The following is a 27,078-nucleotide window of genomic DNA, read 5'->3' as shown; positions in this document are numbered from 1 at the left end:
GCAGTGTGTGCCATCTACAAGATGCACTGCAGCAACTCGCCAAGGTTTCTTCAGCAGCACCTCCCAAACCCGCGACCTCTTCCACCTAGAAGGACAAGGGCAGCAGGCGCATTGGAACACCACCACCTCCAAGTTCCCCTCCAAGTCACACACCATCTTGACTTAGAATTATATTGCTGATCCTTCGTCGTCGCTGGGTCAAAATCCTGGAACTCCCTACCTAACAGCACTGTGGGAGTACCTTCACACACGGACTGCAGCAGTTCAAGGCGTGGCTCACCACCACCTTCTCAAGGGCAATTAGGGATGGGGCAATAAATTCTGGCCTTGCCAGCGATGCCCACATCCCATAAAAATGAACTAAAAAAACGAACACAGATCAGATACCCAGCATAAACTGGGAGAAATATTAAAGGAGGCCAAAAGCATTGCCGAAGAGGTAGATTTTGAGGAAGGTTTTGAAGTGGAAGGATATGATGGTTTAAGGCTCTGGTCATTAGTGGTGGAGTGTGGGGGCGGGTAGGGTGGGAGAAAGAGGCGGAAAAAGTTGCAAAGTAGTCCAGAGTGAGAAGAGCAGGCTGTTCTAGGAATTATACTGTTGTGACAAATATACATGAAAAATAAAACAGAAGTCACATGATCAGCAATTAATTTATTGACAGATGTTTTGATGCTTTTTGGTGTATTATGACTCACTTTCAGCTACTATTCACTATCCTTGAGTTGTTGAGCCCATTACAGTCCTGCCCATTCTTGTGACACACAAAGAGCAGTAATATACAAACAATTTGGCATCTTACTGCTTACATACCTATACCAATATTTGCTTCCAGTATCATGCTGACATCATTTGCACCATCACCAATTGCTAAGGTAATAGGCTTGTCTGGCGATGTCTTTAAAAGTCTGACTACCTGAAAATAGACCAAAACAATTACAGACTTTATGCTGCAAAACACAAGGTTTGGTACACAAAGAACTACATTCATGAATGCAAAATTTCGAAGCATTAATAATGGCTAAAACCTAATGTTAGATCCTTTATCTATTCAATGCTCTCCAAGTGGATGCTCCAGCCCATGAGGAAAGTAGTCAGGCAGTGAGTTTTTTTGCGTCTTCTTCCGAAGACAGACACAAAGTATTTGTTTAATTTCTCAGTCATTTCCTTATCCCCCATTATAATTTTGCCTGTCTCAGCCTGTAAGGGACCCACATTTACTTTTGCTAATCTTTTCCTTTTTACATACTATAGAAGCTTTTACAGTCTGTTTTTATGTCTCTTGTTAATTTACTCTCATATTCTATTTTCCCTTTCTTTATCAATTTCTTGGTCCTCCTTTGCTGAATTCTAAAGCCCTCCCAATCCTCAGGCTTACTACTCTTTTTGGTAACATTATAAGCCTCTTCCTTTGATCTAATGCTATCTTTAACTTCTCTTGTTCGCCACAGTTGGACCACTTTTCCTGTGGGGGTTTTTGTGCCCTAAAAGAATGCATATTTGTTGTAAATTATGTATTAATTCTTTAAATGCTAGCCATTGCTTGTCTACCGTCATACCTTTTAATGTAGTTTCCCAATCTACCTTAGCCAACTCGCCCCTCATACCTACATAGTTTGCTTTGTTTAGATTTAAGACCCTAGTTTCGGATTTAACAAAGTCACTTTCAAACGCAATATAAAATTCTATCATATTATGGTCACACTTTTTCCGTTTTGGATACTGCTGGGGGAGATGCTTTCTCAGGGGAATGCAAGAGCCAAGTCTGTGGCACTATGAGTGGCTCAGCTGCACAGGAGGGGAGGAAAAAGAGTGGGAGAGCAATAGTGATAGGGGATTCTATCTTAAGGGGAACAGATAGACGTTTCTGTGGCCGCAGACGTGACTCCAGGATGGTATGTTGCCTCCCTGGTGCCAGGGTCAAGGATGTCACCGAACGGCTGCAGGACATTCTGAAGGGGGAGCGGTGAACAGCTAGAGGTCGTGGTCCATATCGGAACCAACGACATAGGTAGAAAGAGGGACAAGGTCCTGTAAGCGGAATATAGGGAGCTAGGAAATAAATTAAAAAGCAGGACCTCAAAGGTAGTAATCTCTCCCAGTGCCACGTGCTAGCGAGAGCAGAAATAGGACAATAGACCAGATGAATGTGTGGCTGGAGAGATGGTGTAGGAGGGAGGGGTTTAAATTCCTGAGGCATTGGGACCGATTCTGGGGAAGGTGGGACCTGTACAAGCTGGATGGGTTACACCTCGGCAGAAACGGGACCAACATTCTTGCAGGGGGGTTTGCTAGTGCTGTTGGGAAGGATTTAAACTAGTTTGTCAGGGGGCTGGGAACCTAAGTGTGGGCCCAGAACGGAGAGAAACAAAGCTGGAAGTGCACGTTAGAAAGGTAGTCAGCAAAACTAGTAGGGAGCAGAAACAAAGGCCAACAGCAAAGAGGCTCAAAGTGCAGAAAAATATTAAACAGGCAAATTTGAAGGCACTTTGTCTAAATGCACATAGCATTCGCAACAAGGTGGATGAATTAATGGCACTAATAGAAGTAAATGGGTATGATGAAATTGCCTTTACAGAGACATGGTTGCAGGGTAACCAAAGCTGGGAACTGAATGTTCCAGGGTACTCAACATTTAGGAAGGACAGACAAAAAGGAAAAGGAGGTGGCGTAGCACTGTTAATAAGGGATGAGATTGGTACGGTAGAGATAAAAGATCTTGGGCTTGGCAGATCGTGATGTAGAACTGGAATCAGTTTGGGTGGAGCTAAGGAACAGTAAAGGGTGGAAAACATTGGTGGGAGTTGTGTATAGGCCACCAAACAGTAATGGTAATGTAGGGCACAGTATCAATCAAGAGATTAGAAGTGCATGCAACAAGGGCAATACGGTAATCATGGGGGACTTAAATCTGCATATTGACTGGGCAAATCAAATTACCACTAATGGTGTGGAGGACGAATTCTTGGAATGCATGCAAGATGGTTTCCTGGATCAGTATGTGGAGGAACCAACCAGGGAACAGGCTATTCTGGATCTGGTACTGTGTAATGAGAAAGGGCTAATCAATAATCTTGCGGTAAAGGGGCCTTTAGTGACAAGTGACCATAATATGATTGAATTTTACATTAAGTTTGAGAGTGATGTAGTCCAATCTGAAACTAAGGTCTTCAATCTAAACAGAGGAAACTACAAGGGTATGAGGGACAAGTTGGCCATGGTAAATTGGGAGACTACACTAAAAAGGTATGAATGGCTAACATTCAAGGAAATAATGCATAATTTGCAACAAACATATATTCCTCTAGGGCATAAAAACCCAAAAGGAAAAGTGATCCAACCATGGCTAACAAAAGAAATTAAAGCTAGTATTAAGTCAAAGGAGGAAGCTTATAAAGTTGCCAGAAAAAAAATCGGTCAGCCTGAGGATTGGGATCTTTTTAGAAATCAGCAAAGGGGGACCAAGAAATTGATAAAGAAAGGGAAAGTGGAATATGAGCACAAACTAGCAAAAAATATAAAAATGGATTGTAAAAGCTTCTATAGATATGTGAAAAGGAAAAGACTGGCGAAGGTAAATGTAGCTACTTTACAGTCAGAGACGGGAGAATTTATAACAGGGAATGAGGAAATGGCAGAGAAATTAAATAAATACTTTGTTTCTGTCTTCACGGAGGAAGACACAAAAAACCTCCCAGAAATACAAGAAAACCAAGGGTGTGATGAGAATGAGGAACTTAAAGAAATTAATATTAGCAAAAAAACAGTACTAGCAAAATTAATGGGACTAAAAGTCGACAAATCCCAAGGACCGGATGACCTACACCCTAGGGTTTTGAAAGAGGTGGCCATTGGAATAGTGGACGCATTGGTTGTCATCTTCCAAAATTCTATAGATTCTGGAACGGTTCCTGCAGATTGAAGGATAGCAAATGTAACCCTGCTATTTAAGAAAGGAGGGAGAGAGAAAATGGAGAACTACAGACCTGTTAGCCTCACATCTGTAGTTGGGAAAATGCTGGAATCTATCATAAAGGATGCAATAACTGGGCACTTAGAAACTAATAGTAAGATTGGGCAGAGTCAGCATGGATTTATGAAAGGGAAATCCTGTTTGACAAGCCTATTGGAGTTCTTTGAGGATGTAACTTAGTGGAGTAGACAAAGGGGAACGAGTAGATGTGGTGTATCTGGATTTTCAAAAGGCCTTCGAAAAGATCCCACACAAGAGGTTGGTGAACAAAATTAGGGCACATGGAATTGGGGGTAATATATTAGCATAGATTGAGAATTGGTTAACAGACAGAAAACAAAGAATAGGGATAAACAGGTCTTTTTCAGGATGGCAGGCTGTGACTAGTGGGGTACCGCAAGGATCGGTGCTTGGGCCCCAGCTATTCACAATCTATATCAATGATTTGGATGAGGGGACTAAATGTAACATTTCCAAATTTGCTGATGAGACAAAGCTAGGTGGCAGTGTCAGTTGCGAAGAGGATGTGAAGAGGCTTCAAGGGGATCTCGACAGGCTCAGTGAGTAGGCGAGAACATGGCAGATGGAATATAATGTGGATAAATGTGAAGTTATCCACTTTGGTAGAAAAAACAGAAAGGCAGAGTATTTCTTAAATGGTGAGAAAGATTGGGGAATGCAGATGCTCAAAGGGACCTGGGTGTCCTTGTACATGAGTCACTGAAAGTGAATGTGCAGGTACAGCAAGCCATTAGGAAGGCAAATGGTATGCTGGGCTTCATTACAAGAGAATTTGAGTACAGGAGTAAAGAAGTCTTACTCCAATTATACAGGGCTTTGGTGAGACCACAACTGGAGTACTGTGTACAATTTTGGTCTCCTTGCCTAAGGAAGGATATACTTGCCATAGAGGGAGTGCAACGAAGATTCACGAGATTGATTCCTGGGATGGTGGGACTGTCGTATGAGAAGAGATTGAGTAATCTAGGCCTGTATTCTCTTGAATTCAGAAGAATGAGAGGGGATCACATTGAAGCATACAAAATTATTGCACGGCTTGATAGGATGGATGCTGGGAGAATGTTTCCCTTAGCTGGGGAGTCTAGAACCAGGGGCCACAGACTCAGGATAAAGGGTAGGCCATTCAGGACTGAGATGAGAAGAAATTTCTTCACAGAGGGTGGTGAATCTTTGGAATTCTCTACCCCAGAGGGCTGTGGAAGCTCAGTCATTGGATATATTCAAAACAGGAGTCGATAGATTTCTGACTAGTAAGGGCATCAAGGGATATGGCGACAGGGCCGGTGAATGGAGTTGAGGCAGAAGATCAGCCATGATCTCACTGAATGGCGGAGCAGGCTCAAAGGGCCGAATGGCCTACTCCTGCTCCTATTTCTTATGTTCTTCCCTAAAGGCCCCTTTACTACAAGGTTATTAATTAACCCTTTCTCATTGCACAATACTAGATCTAAAATAGCCTGTTCTCCAGTTGGTTCCTCAACATACTGATGTGGAAAACTATCTTGCATACATTCCATGAATTCATCCTCCACACTATTACTGCAAATTTGGTTTGCCCAGTCTATATGTAGGTTAAAGTCCCCCATGATTACTGTATTACCATTGTTACATGTGCCTCTAATTTCCAGATTTATACTCTGCCCTACATTACAACTACTGTTTGGGGGCCTATAAACAACTCCCACCAATGTTCTCTGCCTCTTGCTGTTTCTTAGGTCCACCCAAAATTATTCTACTTCTTGATTTTTGGAACCATCAAGGGAGCAGAATTTTAAGACTTATTTATATTTTTCAGGTAAAAGAAATTCATTTTTATTTCCAGACCAATATACTCAAGGATAAGGTTTCTATTCTCTTAAATTTCATACCGCAGTTGGATGATACCAAATTAACGCAAACAATATTAGACATTGCACGAGTAAGTTGGATTTCTTTGAGTCTAACTACACTTTTGAGTAGGCAACTTACTTTTGCTTTTTGCAGTGGCGCCATTCGGCAACATAACACAGCACTGCAGTTTTTGCTAATTTCCATGAACAGTTCTTCATGTCCCCTGAGTGCAATTGATAGGCTGGCTCCATCTACAACCAAGCCATGTTGAACCACGTGGTCCTGTTTCATTCTGCAACAATAAACCACTTGTTAAAGCTTATAAGTTTCAGATTTTTGAAGCTTGCTACACAGCAAACTCTTTTGCATAGTTAAAATCTGTATGTATCTCAGATACAGTATAACATTGCCTGTCCCAATCTATTACACATAAGAGGATTCCACTAGAATTGAAGACTCATACTTTAATTGACAGCAAGTAGAACAAAGAAGAAATCCTTTTACCCTCTTCAAAAAAGCTAACTTTAAAAGGAGTTATAGATCCATATGAATACATTTATTTTTCAGGTTCTACTCACTTGCACAGGGAAATGTGTTTATGGCAAAAGTTTAGGGCTTGCTTAAACCAACTTATCCCAATATGTACTGGAGAGAACTTATTTACTATAATAATTTCTGCTGATTTAACAGGAAGTACCTTTTATGTATACTCTATAGATAGATTTTGGTAATTAATTGGTTCGCAGACCAGAACGAACACAGAAATTAAAATATGGATAATCATTTTAGAGGTGAATGAACATAAGCACTTTGCTTGCTTTCTAGATTGCCAGTCATCCAAACTTAGTGACAGCTTCAGGCAGAAGACCTTTGGTCCATCTAGCCCACCCCTTAGTGCATTTCTGATAACCCTGAATCCCATTTGTTAACAAAAACTTGTCTAGTTCCTTCTTGAAACCCATGAAGGTTTGTTGTTCCACTCCCATGCCGGTAATCTGTTTTGCATACTTACCACCCTTTTAATTTAAAAAAAAAAATCCTTCTGCGTTTCCTATTTTCTTTTGTTGCTGTTAATTTGTAAATATGACCCCTTGTGCTTAAATTCTGTACCTGGCTGATAGATCCAATTTGTCCAAACCTTTCATAATTTTAAACACTTCTATTATATCCCCTCTCACGTGTCTCTTTTCAAATGCCTCATCCGACTCTCGACAATTTTCGTGCCCAGCATGCCCGCTGGGGGCTAATCACGCCATCCTCCTGCTCACAACAACCATCTCTGCCTTCTTGAACTCTTGTCAGATTAACAATCACGGCCACTCTCTACATTTCCCTCCAGAACATTCATTCACTCGCAAACAAGGCCCTTGCCATCCACAACCTTATTGTGGATGACTGCATTGACATCATGGCTTTGACAGAAACTTGTCTCACAGATGGCAGCACCATGCCCTTTACTGAAGCCTCTTCGCCTGTCTGTACTTTCCACCATCTGCCTCATCCAAACCATCCCGGTAATGGTGTGGGGCCCTTATCACCAAAATCACACCTTGGTCTCTCCACCTACTCCTCCGGCACCTTCTACGCCTCAGAACACACACGTTGTTCCACCCCTGTTGCCTGTCCTTTAAAATCCCTCGTTCTCCACTACCCTGCCAAGCCCAAACTGATTTTTTCACCGATATTCAGCCCCCTTTCCTCCCTCAGCCTCTGACTCCTCACCCCCGGTGATTTCGATCTCCATCTCAGCTCACTTTGCCTTCTATCCTCTGATTTCACTGCCCTCCTGACCGCACTAAACATCTCCCTCCATATAAACTCTTCTCATTCATGGCCACCCCTTCACCTTGCCATCACACATGACCTCTCTACTCCAATCGCCTCAATCACAGACAAGGTCTTCTCTGACCACTTTCTTTGTATCCCTCACCATCCATATCCACCTACCTGCTTCCAACATCACTTCCTTCTGCGTCTGCCCTTGGGATAAATTCTTCCCCAAGTCACTTACAACTGCACTTTCAAATTCCCAACTGTCTCAATTTTGGTCCTTCATGCTCCACTGTACAACTGCAGCTGTTGATCTGCTCAACCACTTCCTCACCTATGATGCCATTGTTTCCAAGAAAATACCTACTCTCTCCCACCCTGGACGATCCCTCTGGTATGACACCGATCATTGCTTCAAGTTCAAGAGCAACTGAGTTGATCCTATCTGGCACCAAACTAGTTTAGCCATTCATTGCCAGATCTGGCTGGACCACACGAAGACACTGTCGGGCCTTAGTCTCCTCTGCCAAATTCGTTCACTCCTGGCTCACCCTGGAAAGGAAAGATAACCCCCAGCTTCTATTCTCCATTACCATTCATCTTGTTAAACCACTTTCCTCAGCTACCTCTGCCTTCACCTTCAACAACCAAGTGTAAGGACAACTTCTTTTGTCACCAAAATTGAGACCATTCATTCAGCTACCACTGCAGCATCCCTACCTTTCCCTTGCCCACCAAGCCAAACCTTCCCAAAGGATATTTATGCCCACCCCACCCTAGCCCTGAAACCACATCTTTCTCTAGTTTCTTTTCTATCTCCTCTCATGCCCTCTCTGAACTTATCCTCTCCACGAGACCCACATCTGCTCTCTTGACCCTATTCCCATTAAACTGCTGACCACCCAACTTCCTTTCCTGGCCCTCCTGCTAGCTGATATTGTAAAAGGTTTCCTCTCCTCAGATACTGTTCCCCTCCTTTTCAAAACCATCATCATACCCCCTCCTCAAACATCACCCATGTCCCCTCTGTCCTTGCAAACTGCTGCCCCATCTCTAGCCTCCCTTTCTTTTCCAAAGTCCTTTAACATGTTGTCGCCTCCCAAATTTGTGACCACGTTTCTCGAAACTCCTTGTTGGAACCTTGCCAATCAGATTTCTGCCCCTGCCACAGCACTGAAACTGTCCTAATCAAAGTCACAAATGACATTCTTTGTGACTGTGACCATGGGACACTATCACTCCTTGTCCTTAATTGACCTCTCTGCAGCCGTTGACACGGTTAACCACACCACCCTCTTCCAATGCCTTGCCTCTGTTGTCCCGCTCAATGGGATTGTCCTCAAGGTTCCACTCTTACCTATACAATTACATACCTATACCATAACCAAAGGCGACATGAGGAAAAACTTTTTTACGCAGCGAGTGGTTAGGATCTGGAATGCTCTGCCTGAGAGGGTGGTGGAGGCAGGCTCAATCGTGGCTTTCAAAAGGGAATTGGATAAGTACCTGAAGGGAAAAAATTTGCAGGGCTACGTGGAAAAGGCGGGTGAGTGGGACTAGCAGAAATGCTCTTGCAGAGAGCCGGCATGGGCTCGACGGGCCTCCTTCTGTGCTGTAACCATTCTATGATTCTAATTGTAGCCACTGCATTTCCATCAATGGCTTCTCTTCCCATCCCAGCACCTTCGGAGAACTCCAATGAATCCATCCTTGGCCCTCTCCTCATCTACAAGCTCCCCCTTGGTGACATTATCCAAAGATTTAGGGTCAGGTTCCACATGTATACAGACAAGACCCAGCTCTAGCTCTCCACCACCTCTCTGACACTTCCTCTGCCTCAATATTGTCAGCTTGCTTGTCCGACATCCAGTCCTGGATGAGCTACAATTTCTTCCAGTTAAACAGTGGGAAAACCGAACCCATCGTCCTCAGGCCCCACCACAAAATCTGTAACCTTGCCACTGATTCTATCCCCCCCTCTGGCTACTGGCTCAGGTGCGTAATCGCTGAGATCCATTTGGTCCTGTGCTGAGCGTCTGACCCTATATACCCTCTGAAGACTGCCTACTCCCACCTCCAACATCGCCCATCTCTGCCCCGGTCTTAGCCCATCTGCTGATAAAACTCTCATCCATGCCGTCGTCACCTCCAGATTCAGCTATTTTAATGCTCTCCTGGTCGACGTCCAATCCTCCACTCTGCAAAAGCTGATACAAAATTCTGCAGCCTGTACCCTATCCTGCTCACCAATCACCCCTCTATTCACTGACTATCAACATCCTGGGGGTTACCATTGATCAGAAACTGAACTGGACCAGCTATATAAATACTGTGGCTACAAGAGCAGGCCTGAGGCTGGGAATTCTGCGGCGAGTGTCTCACCTCCTGACTCCCCAAAGCCTTTCCACCATCTACAAGGCACAAGTCTGGAGTGTGATGGAATACTCTCCACTTGCCTGGATGAGTGCAGCTCCAACAACACTCAAGAAGCTCGACACCATTCAGGATAAAGCAGCCCGCTTGATTGGCACTCGATCCACCACCTTCAACATTCACTCCCTCCACCACCGGCGCACTGTGGCTGCAGTGTGTACCATCTACAAGACGCACTGCAGCAACTCGCCAAAGCTTCTTCAACAGCACCTTCCAAACCCGCGACCTCTACCACTTAGAAGGACAAGAGCAGCAGATGCATGGGAACATCACCACCTACAAGTTCCCCTCCAAGCCACACACTATCCTGACTTGGACCTGTATCGCCGTTCCTTCACTGTCGCTGGGCCAAAATCCTGGAACTCCCTAACAGCATTGTGGGTGTACCTACACCATATGGACTGCAGCGGTTCAAGGCGGCGGCTCACCACCATCTTCTCAAGGGCAATTAGGGATGGGCACTAAATGCAGGCCTAGCCAGCGACGCCCACATCCCATCAATGAATAAAAAAAAACTAAATTAGCTCCCGGTCCCTGAACATCCCAAATTTAAAATACTCATGTTTGTGTTTAAATTCCTTCATGTCCATGGCCTCCCTCTCCTCCATCAAGACCCTCCTTAAAGCCCACCTTTTTGACCAAGCTCTTTGTCACCTTGCTTAATAATTCCTTCTTTGGCTTGGGGCAATTTTTGTCTGATTGTGCCTCTGGAAAATGTTTCTATGTTCAAGGTGCCATATAAATGCAAGTTGTTATTGTTGTGGGGCCAGAGGATTTAAAAAAAAATGTAGCTACAAATAGTATACATTAATAATAAAGACAAATGCAACAGTTACTGACATTTTAAGATTTATAGTTTCCAATTATTGATGAATGGCTTTACTAGAACCAATCCACTGCACAATCACAAAATACAGAAGAATTGTGAAATAGGTTAATTTATAGACCACAGAAACTTTTCAAAAGAGAACGTGATTACCTTCTATCAAGTCTTAGTAGTTGCTCAGCACATTCACTGTCTGATTTCTGGCTAGTAAGTTCCAAAATATTCATTGTCCTGTGAAAATGTCCACTGGATAAACTCACACTAATTGCAGTTTCCTGTTTATCGCCTGTAAGAACCCATACTTTGATGCCTGCCAATTTAAGGGCTTCTATTGTCTCTGGGACTTTGTCCTGCAACCTGGAACAAGAACCAAAGTTGTCAAGATACTTATAGCAAGCAACATTTTATGTGTCCAATTAAAATTTTTGATGGCTATTCAGTGACATCGGCAAAGTATGCATGTAGGTGGACATCAACTCAAACGGGCTCAGCTCTGATACCCCATGTCAAATACACTGCACACACTCATTTCCTGGACTTGTACATGAAAAATAGCTACTTGTCTGAGGTACCAAGACATCATCTGTGCCCATGGAATTGTACCTAGAATGAGTCCTCCTCTTCTGGAAACAAAGGAAAATGGGGGCAGGTGAAAACAGGTATAGAAAACAGTAAAATTATGTTCAAATTAGCATTACTTGGTGGGTGACATACATGCATTAAATGGGCTACATTTTAAAATAAAAACAAGCTATTGTAACTTTTAATGAGTGACTCTTATCAGGGCATTTCTGTTTTTAAAAAGGGGTGAAATTTAATCTTTAAAGATCCAGGCCCTAGAGGTAGTGCAGTGCAAAGCAAACTAGCTAACTCTTGTCATCAAAGGGAAGATGTATAAAGAACACCTTGATAAACTAGGGGTCTTCTACCTCAAAAAGTAACTCATATGGATCCTTATAAAGCTATAAGAAGATTCCTAACTGGGCAGATAAAAGTAAAAGCAAAACAATACTTTCAGATACAAAAGCAATACGCTGTGGATGCTGGAAATCTGAAATAAAAACTGAAAATGCTGGAAATACTCAGGTCAGGCAACATCTGTGGAGAGAGCAACAACGTTAATGCTTCAGGTCGATAACCTTTCGTCAGAACTCTATTTTCGTTTATACTTTCAGATATGCCAGGATAGCAGGACAAAAGAGCACAGGCTCAAAAATTTGAAGCTCAAACTTAAGGCAGATGCAAGGAAGTATTTCTCAGCAGAACAGCTGAAAGAGGTTATCAGGATGAGTGGTTAAGGCAAGGATACGGATTAATTTAAGCAACAGTTGGATGCTGTGATGGGAAGATGACAGAATTGGTATTCTGTATGAATGAAATAAAATGGCCTGGGGGCCCTTGACCTGAACCCATCTTGAGTAAATTCAGTGCTACTTTCCTCAATGATTAAGTTAACTGCATAATTAACACTTTGAATTTAACAAACTTCACATCACAATAGAACACACACTCAATCTCATGAGATGAAAGCAGTTCTTTTCAAAATACTTTAATAGTTTATTCATTGGTGTGGATTCAAAGTCTGTGGTTAAGTGACCAGCAGAATCTTAATATGCACGGTCAGGTTTTAATAGATGGGGCCACAAAATTTAAATATATTGAAAATGCTAATCATCAATTATGTCCAATTTAGCTAGACAGTGAAATAATAATACTGCTGAAAAATGCCTCAATAAAAATATATTTCATTTTAAAGGAATCAAAACTTCAGCTCACAAAACAGTACCAACATCTGACCTTTAGGTTCAAATTGATTAAATAATGTGCACATTATTACCACATATTCTGACTTCACCAAATGTTAGATACAACTAAAATCAATTAAAAATATGAAACACAAGAATAGATTACTTACAATAAAGACTCTTCATCATTGTATGAGCAAAGTTCAACATCTAGACACAATCAGGAATTGCTGTTATCTCACAGGGGAAGTTACCAGGAACCCTGTCACTTGAACTTCATGTTTTGGGAGTCTGGAACCTTGTCTCCACCCTTATGTATCACAGCATCAGCTTGAGACAGACCTTCACTCTTCTGTCTGGCAAAGGCAGCAATAAAACCTGCAGGACCACGAAGAGCACTGACATTTTACAGTAATAAATAACTGTTAGAGAAAATTGGGATTCGCCAGGAGGGTGCTTTATATGTGGAGGCTAAAGCTCAAGAATGAAGAAGCCTTTACCTACGGTAAGTAATTATCATTTTCTTTTTATTTGTTTATCCTCCACATATAATAAGGTAGTTTCTCCAAGCAGTATTATCCCTCAGAGATTGAATTTTTGGGCCATCTTGGAGCACAGCAGAGCCACAGCACTTAAATGATTTGTGACAGCATACAAGCTGCTCCAGGCAACTATCTTAGAAATAGCCTTGAGGGAACCCTGCACAAGTTCGCCCAACCAGCACACAAGCTGAGTGAGCTTCGCCCCAGTGGGTCCTGCTTTGCCAATGAAGCAACATAAGGAGATGCACTCAACTACCCAGTTTGCTAACTTATTTAATAATTGTCTGAACTAACAAAGGTCTTTCATCCTAGCTGCATAATAAGCTGATGACTTGGCCACATGTGATATCTTCTTTCACAGGAAGAAATGTTAAATGGTTGATAAAACATTGTCAGTATAATTTCCTGAGATCTGATTTTTTTTTAATTTTTTTTTTAAATTCAGTCCTGGGGGGTGGGTGTCACTGGCAAGGCCAACATTTATTGCCCATCCCTAATTGCCCTTAAAAAGGTGGTGGTGAGCCGCCGCCTTGAACCACTGCAGTCCTTGTGTTGAAGGTACTCCCGTAGTGCTGTTCGGGAGGGAGTTCCAGGATTTTGACCCAGCAATGATGAAGGAACGGCAATATATTTCCAAGTCAGGAAGGTGGAGGTGATGGTACTCCCAAGCGCCTGCTGCCCATGTCCTTCTAGGTGGCAGAGGTCGTGGGTTTGGTTTGTGCTGCCGAAGAAGCCTTGGCGAGTTGCTGCAGTGCATCTTGTAGATGGTACACACTGCAGTCACGGTGCGCTGGTGGTGGAGGGAGTGATTGTTTAAGGTGGTGGATGGGGTGCCAATTAAGCGGGCTGCTTTGTCCTGGATGGTGTCGAGCTCCTTGAGTGTTTGGAGCTGCACACATCCAGGCAAGTGGAGAGTATTCCAAAACACCTCTGACTTGTACCTTTGGGGAGTCAGGTGGTGAGACACTCTCTGCAGAATACCTAGCCTCTGACCTGCTCTTGTAGCCACAGTATGTGTCTGGAGGCTTCCTGACTCGGTCCGGATAACGCCTCGGTGGTGTAGTAGGTTCTTTTGGCAAGGTCGATTCGGCTTCAATGCCAGTGTCGGGTTCATCTGGTTCCAGTATCACCGGATCGGAGGTAGATACTATGGGTATCTCTGCTTCATCACTAGGCGTATAGAGTTGTGGTGTAGGTTGTCCTTTTTCGGATGACTATGATCTGGTCAGCATGGCGCCTTATTATGCTTTCTCCAATGTCCACGGTATACATCAGCGGTCCTAGTCATGTGCAAATAGTTCCAGGCTGCCATTTCTCGGTACGGTAGTCCCGGGCCAAAACTGGTTGACCTATCTGGAAGGTTCTAGTTGGCCTTTCATTCATGCCTTGAAATTGCCGGTTCTCTACGTCCCTTCTGACGTTTGGCTTGACCAAATCCAGTCGGCATCTTAGTCTTCTATTGAAAAACATCATGGCGGGGGTTTGGTTTGTAACCACGTGTTGCATTCCTGTACGCAAACAAGAAGTTATCTACCTTATGTTGTAGATTTGTGTCTTCATTACCCATGGCCTTTATGGCCTTCTTGAAGGGCTGGACAAACCTCAGCCGATCCATTGGTGGCGGGATGGTATGGTATGGGGCGGACGTGTAGTGCTTAACCCCATTGTTTTTTTTTTTTTTTGTTTTTTTTAAGAACTTCCTGAATTCTTCGGATACAAATTGCGGTCCATTATCAGAACAGATCTGTTCAGGCAGCCCATTCCTGGCGAATATGGTCCTTAATACTGTGATGGTTTTTTCCGTGGTGGTGGAGGACATCTTTATTACCTCCGGCCGCTTGGAGTGTGCATCCACTGCGATTAAGAACATTGAGTCCATAAATGGACCAGCAAAGTCGATATGTACCCTTTGCCATGGAGATGAGGGCTACTCCCATGGATGTAGAGGGGCTTGTGGTGGGGTGTTTTGGACCTTCTGGCATCCTAGACAGCTCTTGGTCATTTCTTCAATGTCTCCATCGATACCTGGCCACCACACAAACGCTCTGGCTAAGTTCTTCATTTTCACTCCACCCAGATGCCCCTCGTGAAGCTCCTTTAGCACTCTATCCTGGAGTTTGGGTGGAATCACCACTCTGGATCCACACATCAAGGTTCCTCAGCACACTGACAGCTGTTCTCTTTGTGAGAATGCTGGCAACAGTGGTTCGCCATGTGCTGGCCATCCCTTCACCGTTAAATCGTAGACTCGTGAGAGAGTCGGGTCATTTCTCGTTTCCTTTTCAATGGTAAAATTTGTCACCGGTAGACATTCCACTATGGTCGAGTGGAACATCTCCACTGGGTCCACTGTAGGCACCTCTTCCACCGTTGGCAACGGTAGGCGCGATAACCTGTCAGCATTCCCATGCTGTTTTGTTCCTTTGTATTCTATGTCATATTGGTGTGCCCCTAGGAAAAGGGACCACTTCTGTAGCCTTTGCGCGGTCATAATGGGAACGCCCTTTTTAGGGTTGAATATGGAGACGAGGGGTTGATGGTCAGTGAACAAGGTAAATTTTTGTCCGTGTAGGTAATCGTTGAATTTCTTCACCCCCCACACCAGGCTGAGTGCCTCCCTGTCGATCTGGGCATAGTTACGCTCAGCTGAGTTCAATGAGCGTGACGCAAAAGCTATCGGCCGCTCCGAGCCATCAGGGAATCTATGCGATAATACCGCTCCCACGCCGTAAGGGGATGCATCGCACGCCAGTCTGATTGGCAGTGATGTGTTGTAATGAGCCAACACTTCCCTGGACGTGATCAAGCCTTTGCATTTATGGAAGGCACGTTTACAGTCTTCGCTCCATTTCCAAACTACTCCCGTTTGTAGCAGTGCATTAAGAGGGTGCAGAACCGTCGACAAGTTTGGTAAAAATTTATGATAGTAATTTACTAATCCCAGGAACGACCTTAATTGTGAGACATTTTCAGGCGCTGGGGCCTTTACGACCGCTTCAATTTTTTCAGGTGACTTATGCAACCCTTCTTCGTTAATGACATGGCGACAATATGATATTTGTTTCTGGAAAAATTCGCACTTGGGGCGATTTGCTCGTAGGCCCCGTTCTCTCAGCCTCGTGAGCACCTGCTCCAAGTTGGCAAGGTGCTCGTTGTCATTTTCTCCTGTTACAAGGATGTCATCTAGGTAGCATTGAGTCCCCGGAATCCCTTGCAGGACTTGCTCCATAGCTCTTTGCCAGATAGCCGGAGCTAATGCCACTTCGAAAACCAGTCGATTGTACTGGTACAGGCCTTTATGTGTGTTTATCGTGAGATACTTTTTAGAGGCCTCCTCAACCTCCATCTGTAGATATGCCTGTGCTAAGTCAATTTTGGTGAAACGTTTCCCTCCGGATAGTGAGGCGAAAATATCTTCTATCCTCGGAAGAGGATACTGTACCGTGTGAAGAACTGGGTTTACAGTCACCTTGAAGTCCCCACAGATGCGAACTTTTCTCTGATCTTCAGATTTATCATTATTCAACGTTTTCTTCATGACCGGGACGATGGGTGTTGCCCACTCGCTCCAATCTACCTTGGATAACACGCCTGCTTTTTCCAAATTCTCCAGCTCTGCCTCGACGGCTGGACGAATTGCGTATGGCACCGGCCTTGCCTTAAAAAACTTGGGAATTGCCGCATCTTCCACTTTTATTGAGGCGGTGGCGCCTTTCAGGGTTCCTAGTTCCTGTTGAAACACTTCTTTGGCATTAGCCAAGATTTCTTTCAATCGTCCAGGTATGACGTCATCATCGTTTTTTTTCTTACTGGTCACCGTCAGTGCCTGAATGGAGTGCCAGTCTAAACGTATCTTTCTGATCCATTCACGTCCCAACAACGGTGGACCACCATCTTGCAGAACGTATAAATACAACTTCTGTATTTCCTTGCCGTTGTATACAACAGGCACCCTTATTTTCCCTCTGGGGTATACTTTCTGCCCCGTATATGTTTTCAAGATAATGGATGTGTCTTTCAAAGGTATATGCGGAAATAGCCGCTCGTAATCCCGTCGACTTATGACAGTCAGAGCTGATCCTGTATCTAGCTCCATTTTGACTGGGGACCCCGCTATCGTGAGGGTAACCCAGATGGTCTGGTAATCTTCTTTGGCAATTACATTATGTAATTTGAGACAGCTTAGTCTCTTGTTTCCGGAGTCGCTATCGCTCTTCTGGTCTTCGGAGCTACTGTCCGTCATCATTTGCACCTTTCTGTACTTTTCCTTATTGACCTTTTTACTGTCAGCGGATTTCTTTCCAGATCTGCATACACATGCAATGTGTCCCATCTTTCCGCATTGCCTGCATGCTTTGTCCTTGAATCAGCAGTCCTTCTGGTCATGGGTGGATCTGCCGCAGCGATAACATCTCTCGAAGCCCCGTGTCATTTCATGGGTGCCAAAGTCCTGTGGCTTTTGCTGTATCTCTGCAGCTCCTCTTGCTGCTGCTTCGTATGATACAGCCACACTGAAAGCCTTGTCCAGTGTCAAATCTTTCTCAGAAAGTAGTCTTTTCTGTGTTCCTTCGCTTAGGAGACCGCAGACGAATTTGTCTCGTAGAGAATCTGCCAGTCCTGCCCCGATTTGGCAGTGCTTTGACAGCTTTCGTAATTCGGTGAGGTAATCAGCGTTACTTTCATTCTTGTGCTGATTCCTCCTGAAGAATTTGAATCGTTCCGCTATCAGCAGTGGTGTTGGGTTTAAGTGCTCCTGTAGGGTATCAACAATCTCCTTAAAATTCTTGTCCATCGGTTTGGCTGGAGTGATCAAGTTTCGTAACAGCCCATATGTCCTTGCGCCCATCAGATTTAGAAGTACCGATGCCTTTTTATCATCCGCTACTTCATTCGCCTTGCAATATACCTCCACTCTTTCCACATGTGGTCCAATCTTCTATATCACTATCGAAAGCAGTAATATTGCCAGTCTTCGGCATCTTGAAAATCTAAAATGGCGCTTCCCGCGCTTTTCTTTCTTCCCCGCCGAGTTAAGATGGCGCCTCCCGCGCTTTCCCGCCGCTGCCAACGCTGTTCTCCGCGGTTCCCGTTGCGACCTGCAGCTTTTCGTGGTATTTCTATTTAAAAAAAATTTTTATATATCGCTTCAATAGTTTCTCCGTTACTTGGAGAACCGTTCCCGTCGTGGAGTGGGCCCTCTGGGACTTTCCCCTCCCTCTGCTCGGTCCGAACGCCGACCTGCTTTGCAGCACCGGCCGCGCCCTGAGTGCTCCACCCTCTCTCTTTGCTTCTGCTTCCCGACTCGCTGCCCGGCCCCGTTGCAGAGCCACCCGATCGAGCTCTAGCCCGCCGCAGCCCAGGAAGGATCAGTGCACTACCTGCCACCAGCCCGTTTTGCTGGTGAAACCACAGTTTTTTTGTTTTTTTTTGCTTCTGGCTTCGACCTTCGTCTGAGGAATCGACCCCCTTGAGGTGCTGCCGAATTGCAGGTAAGTTCGTTTCTAACTCGTCGCCACTGTTAGATCCGTGTGTTAATGGAGACACGGAATGCAGGAGTTGATTTAACAAGTGTTTACTGAACAAAGTCTGGAGGTGAACTAACTACACAAGACGCTACACAGGCTTATATACCCGAGTGGTCACTACTGGTACTACAGTATACAGGGGCTTCAAAAACATAGTTCCTCTTAAAGGTACATACACTACACTCACTAACTTTTGTTGTTATTATGAAGACTGGCAAAGTGATAGTCTTAAGAGATTTCACAAGCCCATGGGTTGATAAGAATTTGACTTGACCTGCAAGTTAAAGTCTCATCCAGGGTGTAAATGGCTGCAATTATCAAACAGACTTCATAAATAGGATTGAATGAGAAGCTCTACTATTACTGCATCTGCTAGATGTAAATCTCAAGCAGAGATGGCAGCAGTATGGAGACTAAATGAATTTGGAGAAACTCCAGCAACCCAAAAGAAATACTGGTATACCACCCTAAATATTTATACTGATCATTTGATATCAGTGCGTGAAGCAATTACAGTTAGTTTGCTAGGTTTTCCAAGTGGAATTGTTCCTCGGGACCAGAATTGTTGTTATGAATGACTGTTGGATCCCAACGGGTAAAAGCCATGCATTTGAAGAACCATGCTGACAACTACATTTTCTCTGTATGATCCACTTTCACCATCCGCACAAGAGCCTCACTGAACAGACCACTATCCCCAACCACTCTACTTGGGAGGTGTCCTCCTCTCCCCCACCCCCTATTCGTGTTGGAGGATATCAATGTCGATTTTGTACTCATTAGTATCTTTGTTGTGATTCCAGAGTACAGTTTTTGTGATCTAGACTTCTTAAAAAAAAACTTTTTGCTAAAAGAACCTCAATGCTGAAAGAAACCAAATGGAATGAATTTCTAATCTGCACCTTTAGTTGGGCATCCTTGGCCAATGCCATGGACTTCTGTTTTTCCATTAGTGCTAGTGTCACTGGGCTGTTACCAGAGTCAAAGCACAGTCAGTGCAGAATTAGTGGTGAAGTCAACCTGGGTGAAAGTTGTTTGAGGCTGAAGCCAGTGCTTTGCGTGGCGCCAAAGGCTGCATCAACGGCGGTGATGCCCTTGTCCGTCAGTCAAAGACCAGGGCGCACAGGTGATATCTACCAATGCCAATATCAGCATTCAAATCTAAAGATAAGACTAATTTGCAGCATGGTTAGAGGAGGTTTTGAGGAACACTGCACCTTCTCCCCAGCCATGGGAACTAATGAAAACTCAATTAAACTGATGTAGCTTTATAGGAACAATCTTGTAAATTCTCCCAACTCACTCAATTTCTCACTCTGTCCTGGGGGTTTAGAAGTGCTTCACTGTACTGGATATCTCCTTGTGCAAGGCTGAGTTAAACTTGGACATTCTGGAGGTCAGAAACTGCTTTCAGTTATTAAGCCAATCACGTTCTACTCTTGAAATGAATATGGAATAATCGTGGGTGTCTCACAAGGAACATCTATGGCATCCTACAAAAATTTTGAAGCTAACACTAATCAGCAGCCTAGAGTTATCTAGGGTCAGGTTGGTCAGCAGAGTCTTGCAAGCCTTGATGAAAAATGGTTAATCAAACTTCATCAAAACTTTAAAAAAGATCATTGCTGTGTTCTTAAAGACCAGAAAGAGACTAAATTCTACTAAATAGCTGAAAATACTAGGAAATGTGGGAAGCTGCCTACTTCCTCAAATAGGAAAAATAAAACAGAACGCTTGCCTCTTAAGTGACACTGTGTTATAGCAGGATGGGGAAAGGTCATCTCACGCAAAGACCGCGATACTCTTAATAGCAATTCCTGATTGTACATGGAGGCTGAATGAATTTTTAAATAAGCAGAATCCACATCAGGAATTGGTGGTAAACATAAAATATGCCACTCATTTCTCTGGCAATGTATCAGGTGCCAACTTGATTTTCCCCCCCGAAAACCACCATCTTCCTGATGTGTTCTTTATTTTCACATTTGCACATGCAGCATGGTCGATGAAATGATAAGGAAAATGTACAAACCTGAATTCCAATTCCAATAAGAACTTAAGTATCCTAGTATTTTGGTAAATCTCTGAATTCAGTTAACACAATTTGAGTGAATATTGGTGGAAGTTGTTCATTTTCCAGGATAGGATTAAATACGCCAATAGAACAAAACATCTATGGTGCATTCTCAAATTGCAATAAAAACAAATAATTGGATTGCTGGAAATGCATTATTAAGCGACTATTGGTTCCAGCACATTTAGTGCAATACATTCCAGAGGTTACATTTACACTAGTTTAAAAAAAGGAACCAAACTTCCGTTATAAGTTACAGTATTCATGAAGTGAGAGATGATTAACAGCTGCAAAACAGATGTAACAAAATAATCTTTTGCCTTCTACTATAGACCAATCAGCAACATTTCAGAAGTATCCACAGCATAAAAACTTCTTAATCTACAGAATTCGTTCTCAGAATAATTACTTTATTAATTTACTTTCTTTTCATATTAATGAATATATTTACATAATTTATTAACTTCATGGCAAACTAAGAGTATTCATAGATATCTAACTAGACTAACAATAATGACAAAGCATACAACATACTTGTCCTCTACTCCAGAAACTCCCAGCAGGTGCAGGTCTTTCTCAATAAAATTGAAAACATCTGCTACTTCTTGTTCTCGTCGCTGCAGAGATGCCCTGGCTGTCTGAAGCAGTGATGTTATCTCCTGATATTCATTCTTGGATAAATATTTGCATGCTACACAGAGTGTTCGTAGTCCTTTCTATAAACAATACAAAAAAACTTGCTATTTATATTGCACCTTGCACATCCTCAGGACGTTCCAAAGCACTGCATAGCCAATGAAATACTTACTTTTTGATTCAGTCATTGTTATGTAGGGAAATGGAGCAGCCAATTGCACACAGCAATGTCCCACAAGCAACAAAGAAGCAGATGACCAGATAATCAATTTGGCCAGAATAGTAGGTGAATTCCTTTGTTCTTCTTCAAACAGCGCCTTGGGATAATTTATGCCCACTTAAACAAGTGGCAGTGCCTCAGTTTAATCTCATCCGAAAGATGGCACCTATGACAGTACCCTCAGTACATCACTTCAGTGTCAGCAAAATTAATGTGCTCAAGCCTCCGGGGTGGGGCATGAACCCATGACTTTTTGACTCCGAGGCACGTGCTACTACTGAGCCGAGGCTGACCACTTAATCAAATGAATACATTAATGATTAAATTCTGGATCCTTGAGTTAAATCTCTTTTTACACTGGTTTTGCAATATTCCTAGAATTTGCTTTTCTCTTAAAAACATTTCCTCCTTATCGTTTTTGGTTTCAACCCCTTCCTTTTTATGCTCATTTATTAATATCAAATTTGGTTAACAAACCAACAAACGGAAAAATGTAATTCAATTGTTTTTCCAAATCTGGCAACATGGGGACTTGGTTCAGTAGGTTAGATACAAGCACTTTACTCCTGGAATCTAGTTTAAAGTTAGGGCCAGACGAATTGAATGAAAGTCTCCTTGTCTGAAGTCTATTATGGGCCCCATGTAAAATGAATTTGGGCAGTCTCCCAGTTTGTAGTGGGCATGTGCCAACAGCACAAAACTGTTCCTAGTTTAGCACTAATTTGAAATCTCATTTAGAGGATACAGAATGGCTGGCATTGTAAATGGAAAAGTGGCACGGCTGTTGTATGATGTGCTGTACTGAGATTAGCTGGAGCAGGGTATCTAACTGCTATACCTGATGTGGGAGAACCCGTTGTTAACAATTGATGCCTGAAATGCAAACATTTTCATTCCCCAACACTAACATACATTGATTAGCACGAAATAAGTAACTACCAACCCAGCTTAATATGTAATTCGATCACTGGCTGTGGGAAACAAAACCAAAAAAATATTATTTTTCAACACAGGAAATACTGCGGCATTGAATAGGCAATGTGTTTTTCTTTTTAAAAAAAGTTCTGCAATCCTAATAAGCGCACAGCTAAATTTCTCTGCACTGCCTGAAACTCCCAAGCCCAAGAAAGGGTTCACCCTCCCAATTAGATGCTACTACTGGTCGGCAAGCGGAGCCAAGTTGTGGCATGAAGTACAAAAAATGTCCCAACCAACTCCAACTATTTTCATATACAGGAAACTTTCGATTAACCGGCCCCTAAATAACCGGAACGCTCTATCCACCGGCAAAATTCAGGAGTCGGTTCAGATAACTTTTATTACTCCACTTGTTGCTGTGCAAGGGTGTAGCTGAAGCTGTTGCTAAGCTACAGAGACGCTTGCAACTTGTGCCGATTGTTTTGAAGCTGTTGCAACAGGGTTTGCTGCTTTATACGGAACTCTGAGCTCCGTATCTTTTACTATAGCGTTCGGTTATCCGGAATTGTTGATGAACCGGCAACACGTCGGTCCCGTCCGTGCCGGATACCAGAAAGTTTCCTGTACATTGCAAGAAGGGTTGTATAACCACTTCGCACCCCCCCCCCCCCCCCCCCCCCCACACACACACCCTCCCTCACCCCCACAGCTGCTCTTATGCTAATGAAGACAGGCCAGCTCCTGGATTGTGAGCCCTCTCCTCAATCTGTCATGTACAGAGTGAATTCAGAGCCTGGAAGGATCACAAGTGGCTAGGTCATCTTCTCCAAAAGAAGAAGATGGCACACGTTCAAACTGGTGAAAGGCAAATTTAGGACTGATAGCAGCAACAATATCGTCAGAGAGTGGTCAACATGTGGTGTGGACTTCTGGATGGGTAATCGAAACAAAAGCCCTTAAATCACAACAACAAAAAATTGTATTTACATTGCGCCTTTAATGTAGTAAAATGTCCCAAGGCGCTTCACAGAAGTGTTACAAGACAAAAATCTGACACTGAGCCACATGAGAACTTAGGGCAGATGACCAAAAGCTTGGTCAAAGAGGTAGATTTTAACAAACATCTTAAAAAGGAGGAAAGAGAGGTAGAGGTGTTTAAGGAGGGAATACCAGAGCTTAGGACCTAGGCAACAGAAGGTATGACCACCAATGGTTGAGCGATTATAATCTGGGACGCTCAAGAGGGCAGAATTAGAGGAGCGCAGATATCTCGGGGGTGGGGGGGTTGTGGGGCTGGAGGAGATTACAGAGATAGGGAGGAGTGAGACCATGGAGGAGTTTGAAAACAAGGATGAGAATTTTGAAATCAAGGCGTTGCTTAACCAGGAGCCAATGTAGGTCAGCGAGCACAGGGGTGATGGGTGAACAGGACTTGGTGCGATTTAGGACACAGGCAGCTGAGTTTGCAATGACCTCAAGTTTACGTAGGGGAGAACGTGGGAGGGGAGAACATGGGCGGTCAGCCAGGAGTGCGTTGGGATAGTCAAGTCTAGAGGTAACAAAGGCATGGATGAAGGTTTCAACAGATGAGCGGAGGCAGGGGCTGAGATGGGCGATGTTACGGAGGTGGAAATAGGCGGTTTTAGTTATGCCGTGGATGTATGGTTGGAAGCTCATCTCGGTCAAATATGACACCAAGATTGTGAACAGCGTGGTCAGCCTCAGACAGATGTTAGGGAGAGGGATGGACTCAGTAGCTAGGGAACGGAGTTCGTGACGGGGACAGAAAACAACAGCTTCGGTCTTCTCAATATTTAATTGGAGAAAATTTCTGCTAATCCAGTACTGAATGTCTGACGAGAAGTCTGACAATTTAGAGACCATGGGGGTCAAGAGAAGTGGTGGTGGTACGGTAAGGCTGGGTGTCGTCAGCGTACATGTGGACGCTGTGTTTTCGGATGATGTCGCATGTAGATGAGAAATAGGAGGGGGCCGAGGATAGACCCTTGGGAAAACCAGAGGTAATGATGCAGGGTGGGAAGATAAGCCATTGCAGGTGATTCTCTGGCTACAATTAGATAGATAAGAATGGAACCAGGCGAGTGCAGTCCCACCCGGTTGGACGATGGTGGAGGGGCGTTGGAGGAGGATGGAGTGGTCAACCGTGTCAAAGGCTGCAGACAAGTCAAGGATGAGGGGGGATAATTTAGCTTTGTCGCAGTCACAAAGGATCTCATTTGTGACTTTGACGAGAGCTGTTTTGGTACTGTGGCGGAAACCTGATTGGAAGGATTCAAACATGGAGTTCCAGGAAAGATGGGCACAAATTTGGGAGGTGAAAACACGTTCAAAGACTTGAGAGGAAAGGGAGGTTGGAGATGGGGCGGTAGTTTGCAAGGATGCAGGGGGTCAAGGGTTGTTTTTTTGAGGAGAGGGTTGATGATGGCAGATTTGAAGGAGAGGGGGACAGTACCTAAGGAGAGAGCACCGTTAACAATGTCAGCCAGAAAAGGGAGTTGGGTGGTCAGCAGTTTGGTGGGAATAGGGTCGAGGGAGCAGGATGTGGGACTCATGGACAAGATGAGCACGGAGAGGTCATGAGGGGAAATCGGAGAGAAACTGGAGAAAGATGAGAATTCAGGGCTAGGGTAGGGGAGAACCTTAGAGGAAGTTTGGCCCGGTGGGCTAGGGGAATGAAGGGAAGTAGCAGAGGCAGCTGATCGGATGGTTTCAATCTTAGAGACAAACAATTCCATGAGCTCCTCGCACTTCTTGTTGGAGGCGAGGGTGGAGGAGATGGGGAGAGTGGTATAAGAAGATGGTTAGCAGTAGAGAACAGAAGCCGGGGTTATCTTTGCATTCCAGAATGATTCTGGAATAGTGAACAGTTTTGGCAGATGAGAGCAGGACCCGCAAATGCTTTATGTGGTCCAGCCAGATCTTGCGGTGAATGGCTAAATCAGTTGTCCATCATATCCGTTCAAGTCTGCGCCCCTTGGACTTAAGGGAGTGAAGATGGGGGCCGTACCAGGGGGAACGGCCAGGGTGAGAGAGAGTAATTGTTTTAATAGGGACTAGTGCATCAAAGGTGGTGGTGAGGGTGTGATTGAGCAGATCGATAGCTGCAGAAATGTTGTGGTCAATGGAGGGCCAAAGGCTGGGCAGTTGGGATTTTGTAAGTACAGTTGTAAGAGAGTTTTTTCCAGGGCGGACACAGCAGGAAGTAGGGTTGTTGGGGGGGGGGGGGGGGGGAATTACTCGGTCTATCCTTTTCTCCCTTTTTAAACGACGGTACAATGTTAGCAGTCCTCCAGCACCACACCTGTAGCCAGAGAGGATTGGAAAAATGGTCAGAGCCTCTGCTATTTCCTTCCTTGCTTCTCAACAGCCTGGGATACATTTCATCCGGTCCTGGTGATGTATCTACTTTCTAAGATGCTAAGACCCTTAATACTTCCTCTCACTATGTTCATCTTATCTAATACTTCACACTCCTTCTCCTTAACTACAATGTCTGCATCGTCCATCTCTTTTGTGAAGACAGCCTCAAAGTATTCATTAGCAACCATACCCACGTCTTCCGTCTCCACACATAAGCTTCCTTTTCGGTCTCTAATAGGCCCTACTCTTTCTTTAGTTATCCTCTTGCTATTATGTATTTATAAAACATCTTTTGGTTTTCCTGGATTTTACTTGCCAATATTTTTTCACACCCTCTCTTTGCTTTCCTAATTTCCTTTTTGATTTCGCCCCTGCACTTTCTATACTCCTCTCGGCTTTCTGCAGTATTTAGCTCTCGGTATCTGACATATGCTTCCCTTTTTTGTCTTATCCTACTCTGTATGCCCCATGACATCCAGGGGGCTCTAGGTTTGGGAGTCCACCCTTTTTCTTCGTGGGAACACATTTGCTCTGAACCCTCACTGACTCCGCCTTGAATGCCTCCCACTGCTTGGACACTGATTTACCTTCAAGCCGCTGCTTCCAGTCCACTTTTGCTAAATCACATCTCAGCTTAGTAAAATTGGCCCTCTCCCAATCAAGAACTTTTACCCCGATCTATCTTTGTCCTTTTCCATAACTACGCTAAATCTAACTGAATTATGATCACTACCACCAAAATGCTTTCCCACTGATACCCACCTGCCCAGCTTCATTCCCTAAAACTAAGTCCAGAACCACCCCCTCTTTTGTTGTGCTTGCTACGTACTGGTTAAAAAAGTTCTCCTGAATGCATTTTAAGAATTCTGCACCCTCTATACCTTTTACATTAATTCTATCCCAGTTGATGTTAGGGTAGTTGAAATCCCCTATTACTGCCCTATTGTTTTTGCACTTCAGAAATTTGCCTACATATTTGCTCTTCTATCTCCCTCTGACTATTTGGGGGTCTATAGTACACTCCCAGCAGTGTAATTGCCCCTTTTTTATTCAGTTCAACCCATATGGCCTCATTTGATGATCCTTCCAACATATTATCCCTCCTCACAGCTACAATCGTTCCTTTAATGAATATTACGACCACCCCCCATCTTTTTTATTCCCCTCTCTATCTCGTCTGAAAACC

At 43.9% G+C, this 27,078-nt stretch overlaps 1 protein-coding gene across 5 annotated transcripts in view; it reads right to left on the bottom strand.

Annotated features, from left to right (window-relative positions):
* atp11b (ATPase phospholipid transporting 11B) overlaps positions 1-27,078 on the bottom strand; it is a 194,878-nt gene that overhangs the window by 72,653 nt on the left and 95,147 nt on the right. For all 5 annotated transcript variants that reach the window (XM_085990141.1, XM_085990139.1, XM_085990137.1 and 2 more), the window contains 4 exons: positions 21,272-21,453; positions 11,005-11,208; positions 5,961-6,114; positions 812-914 (listed from right to left, as the gene is read on the bottom strand). In XM_085990141.1, the coding sequence (XP_085846267.1) occupies positions 812-914; positions 5,961-6,114; positions 11,005-11,208; positions 21,272-21,453 (643 nt within the window). The remainder of the gene's footprint in view (positions 1-811; positions 915-5,960; positions 6,115-11,004; positions 11,209-21,271; positions 21,454-27,078) is intronic.

The sequence above is a fragment of the Somniosus microcephalus genome, chromosome 6, assembly GCF_052327205.1.
Source record: "Somniosus microcephalus isolate GS21.2 chromosome 6, FLI_Smic_1.0, whole genome shotgun sequence".
Taxonomy (NCBI): domain Eukaryota; kingdom Metazoa; phylum Chordata; class Chondrichthyes; order Squaliformes; family Somniosidae; genus Somniosus; species Somniosus microcephalus.
This window is presented reverse-complemented; position numbering and strand designations above follow the sequence as displayed.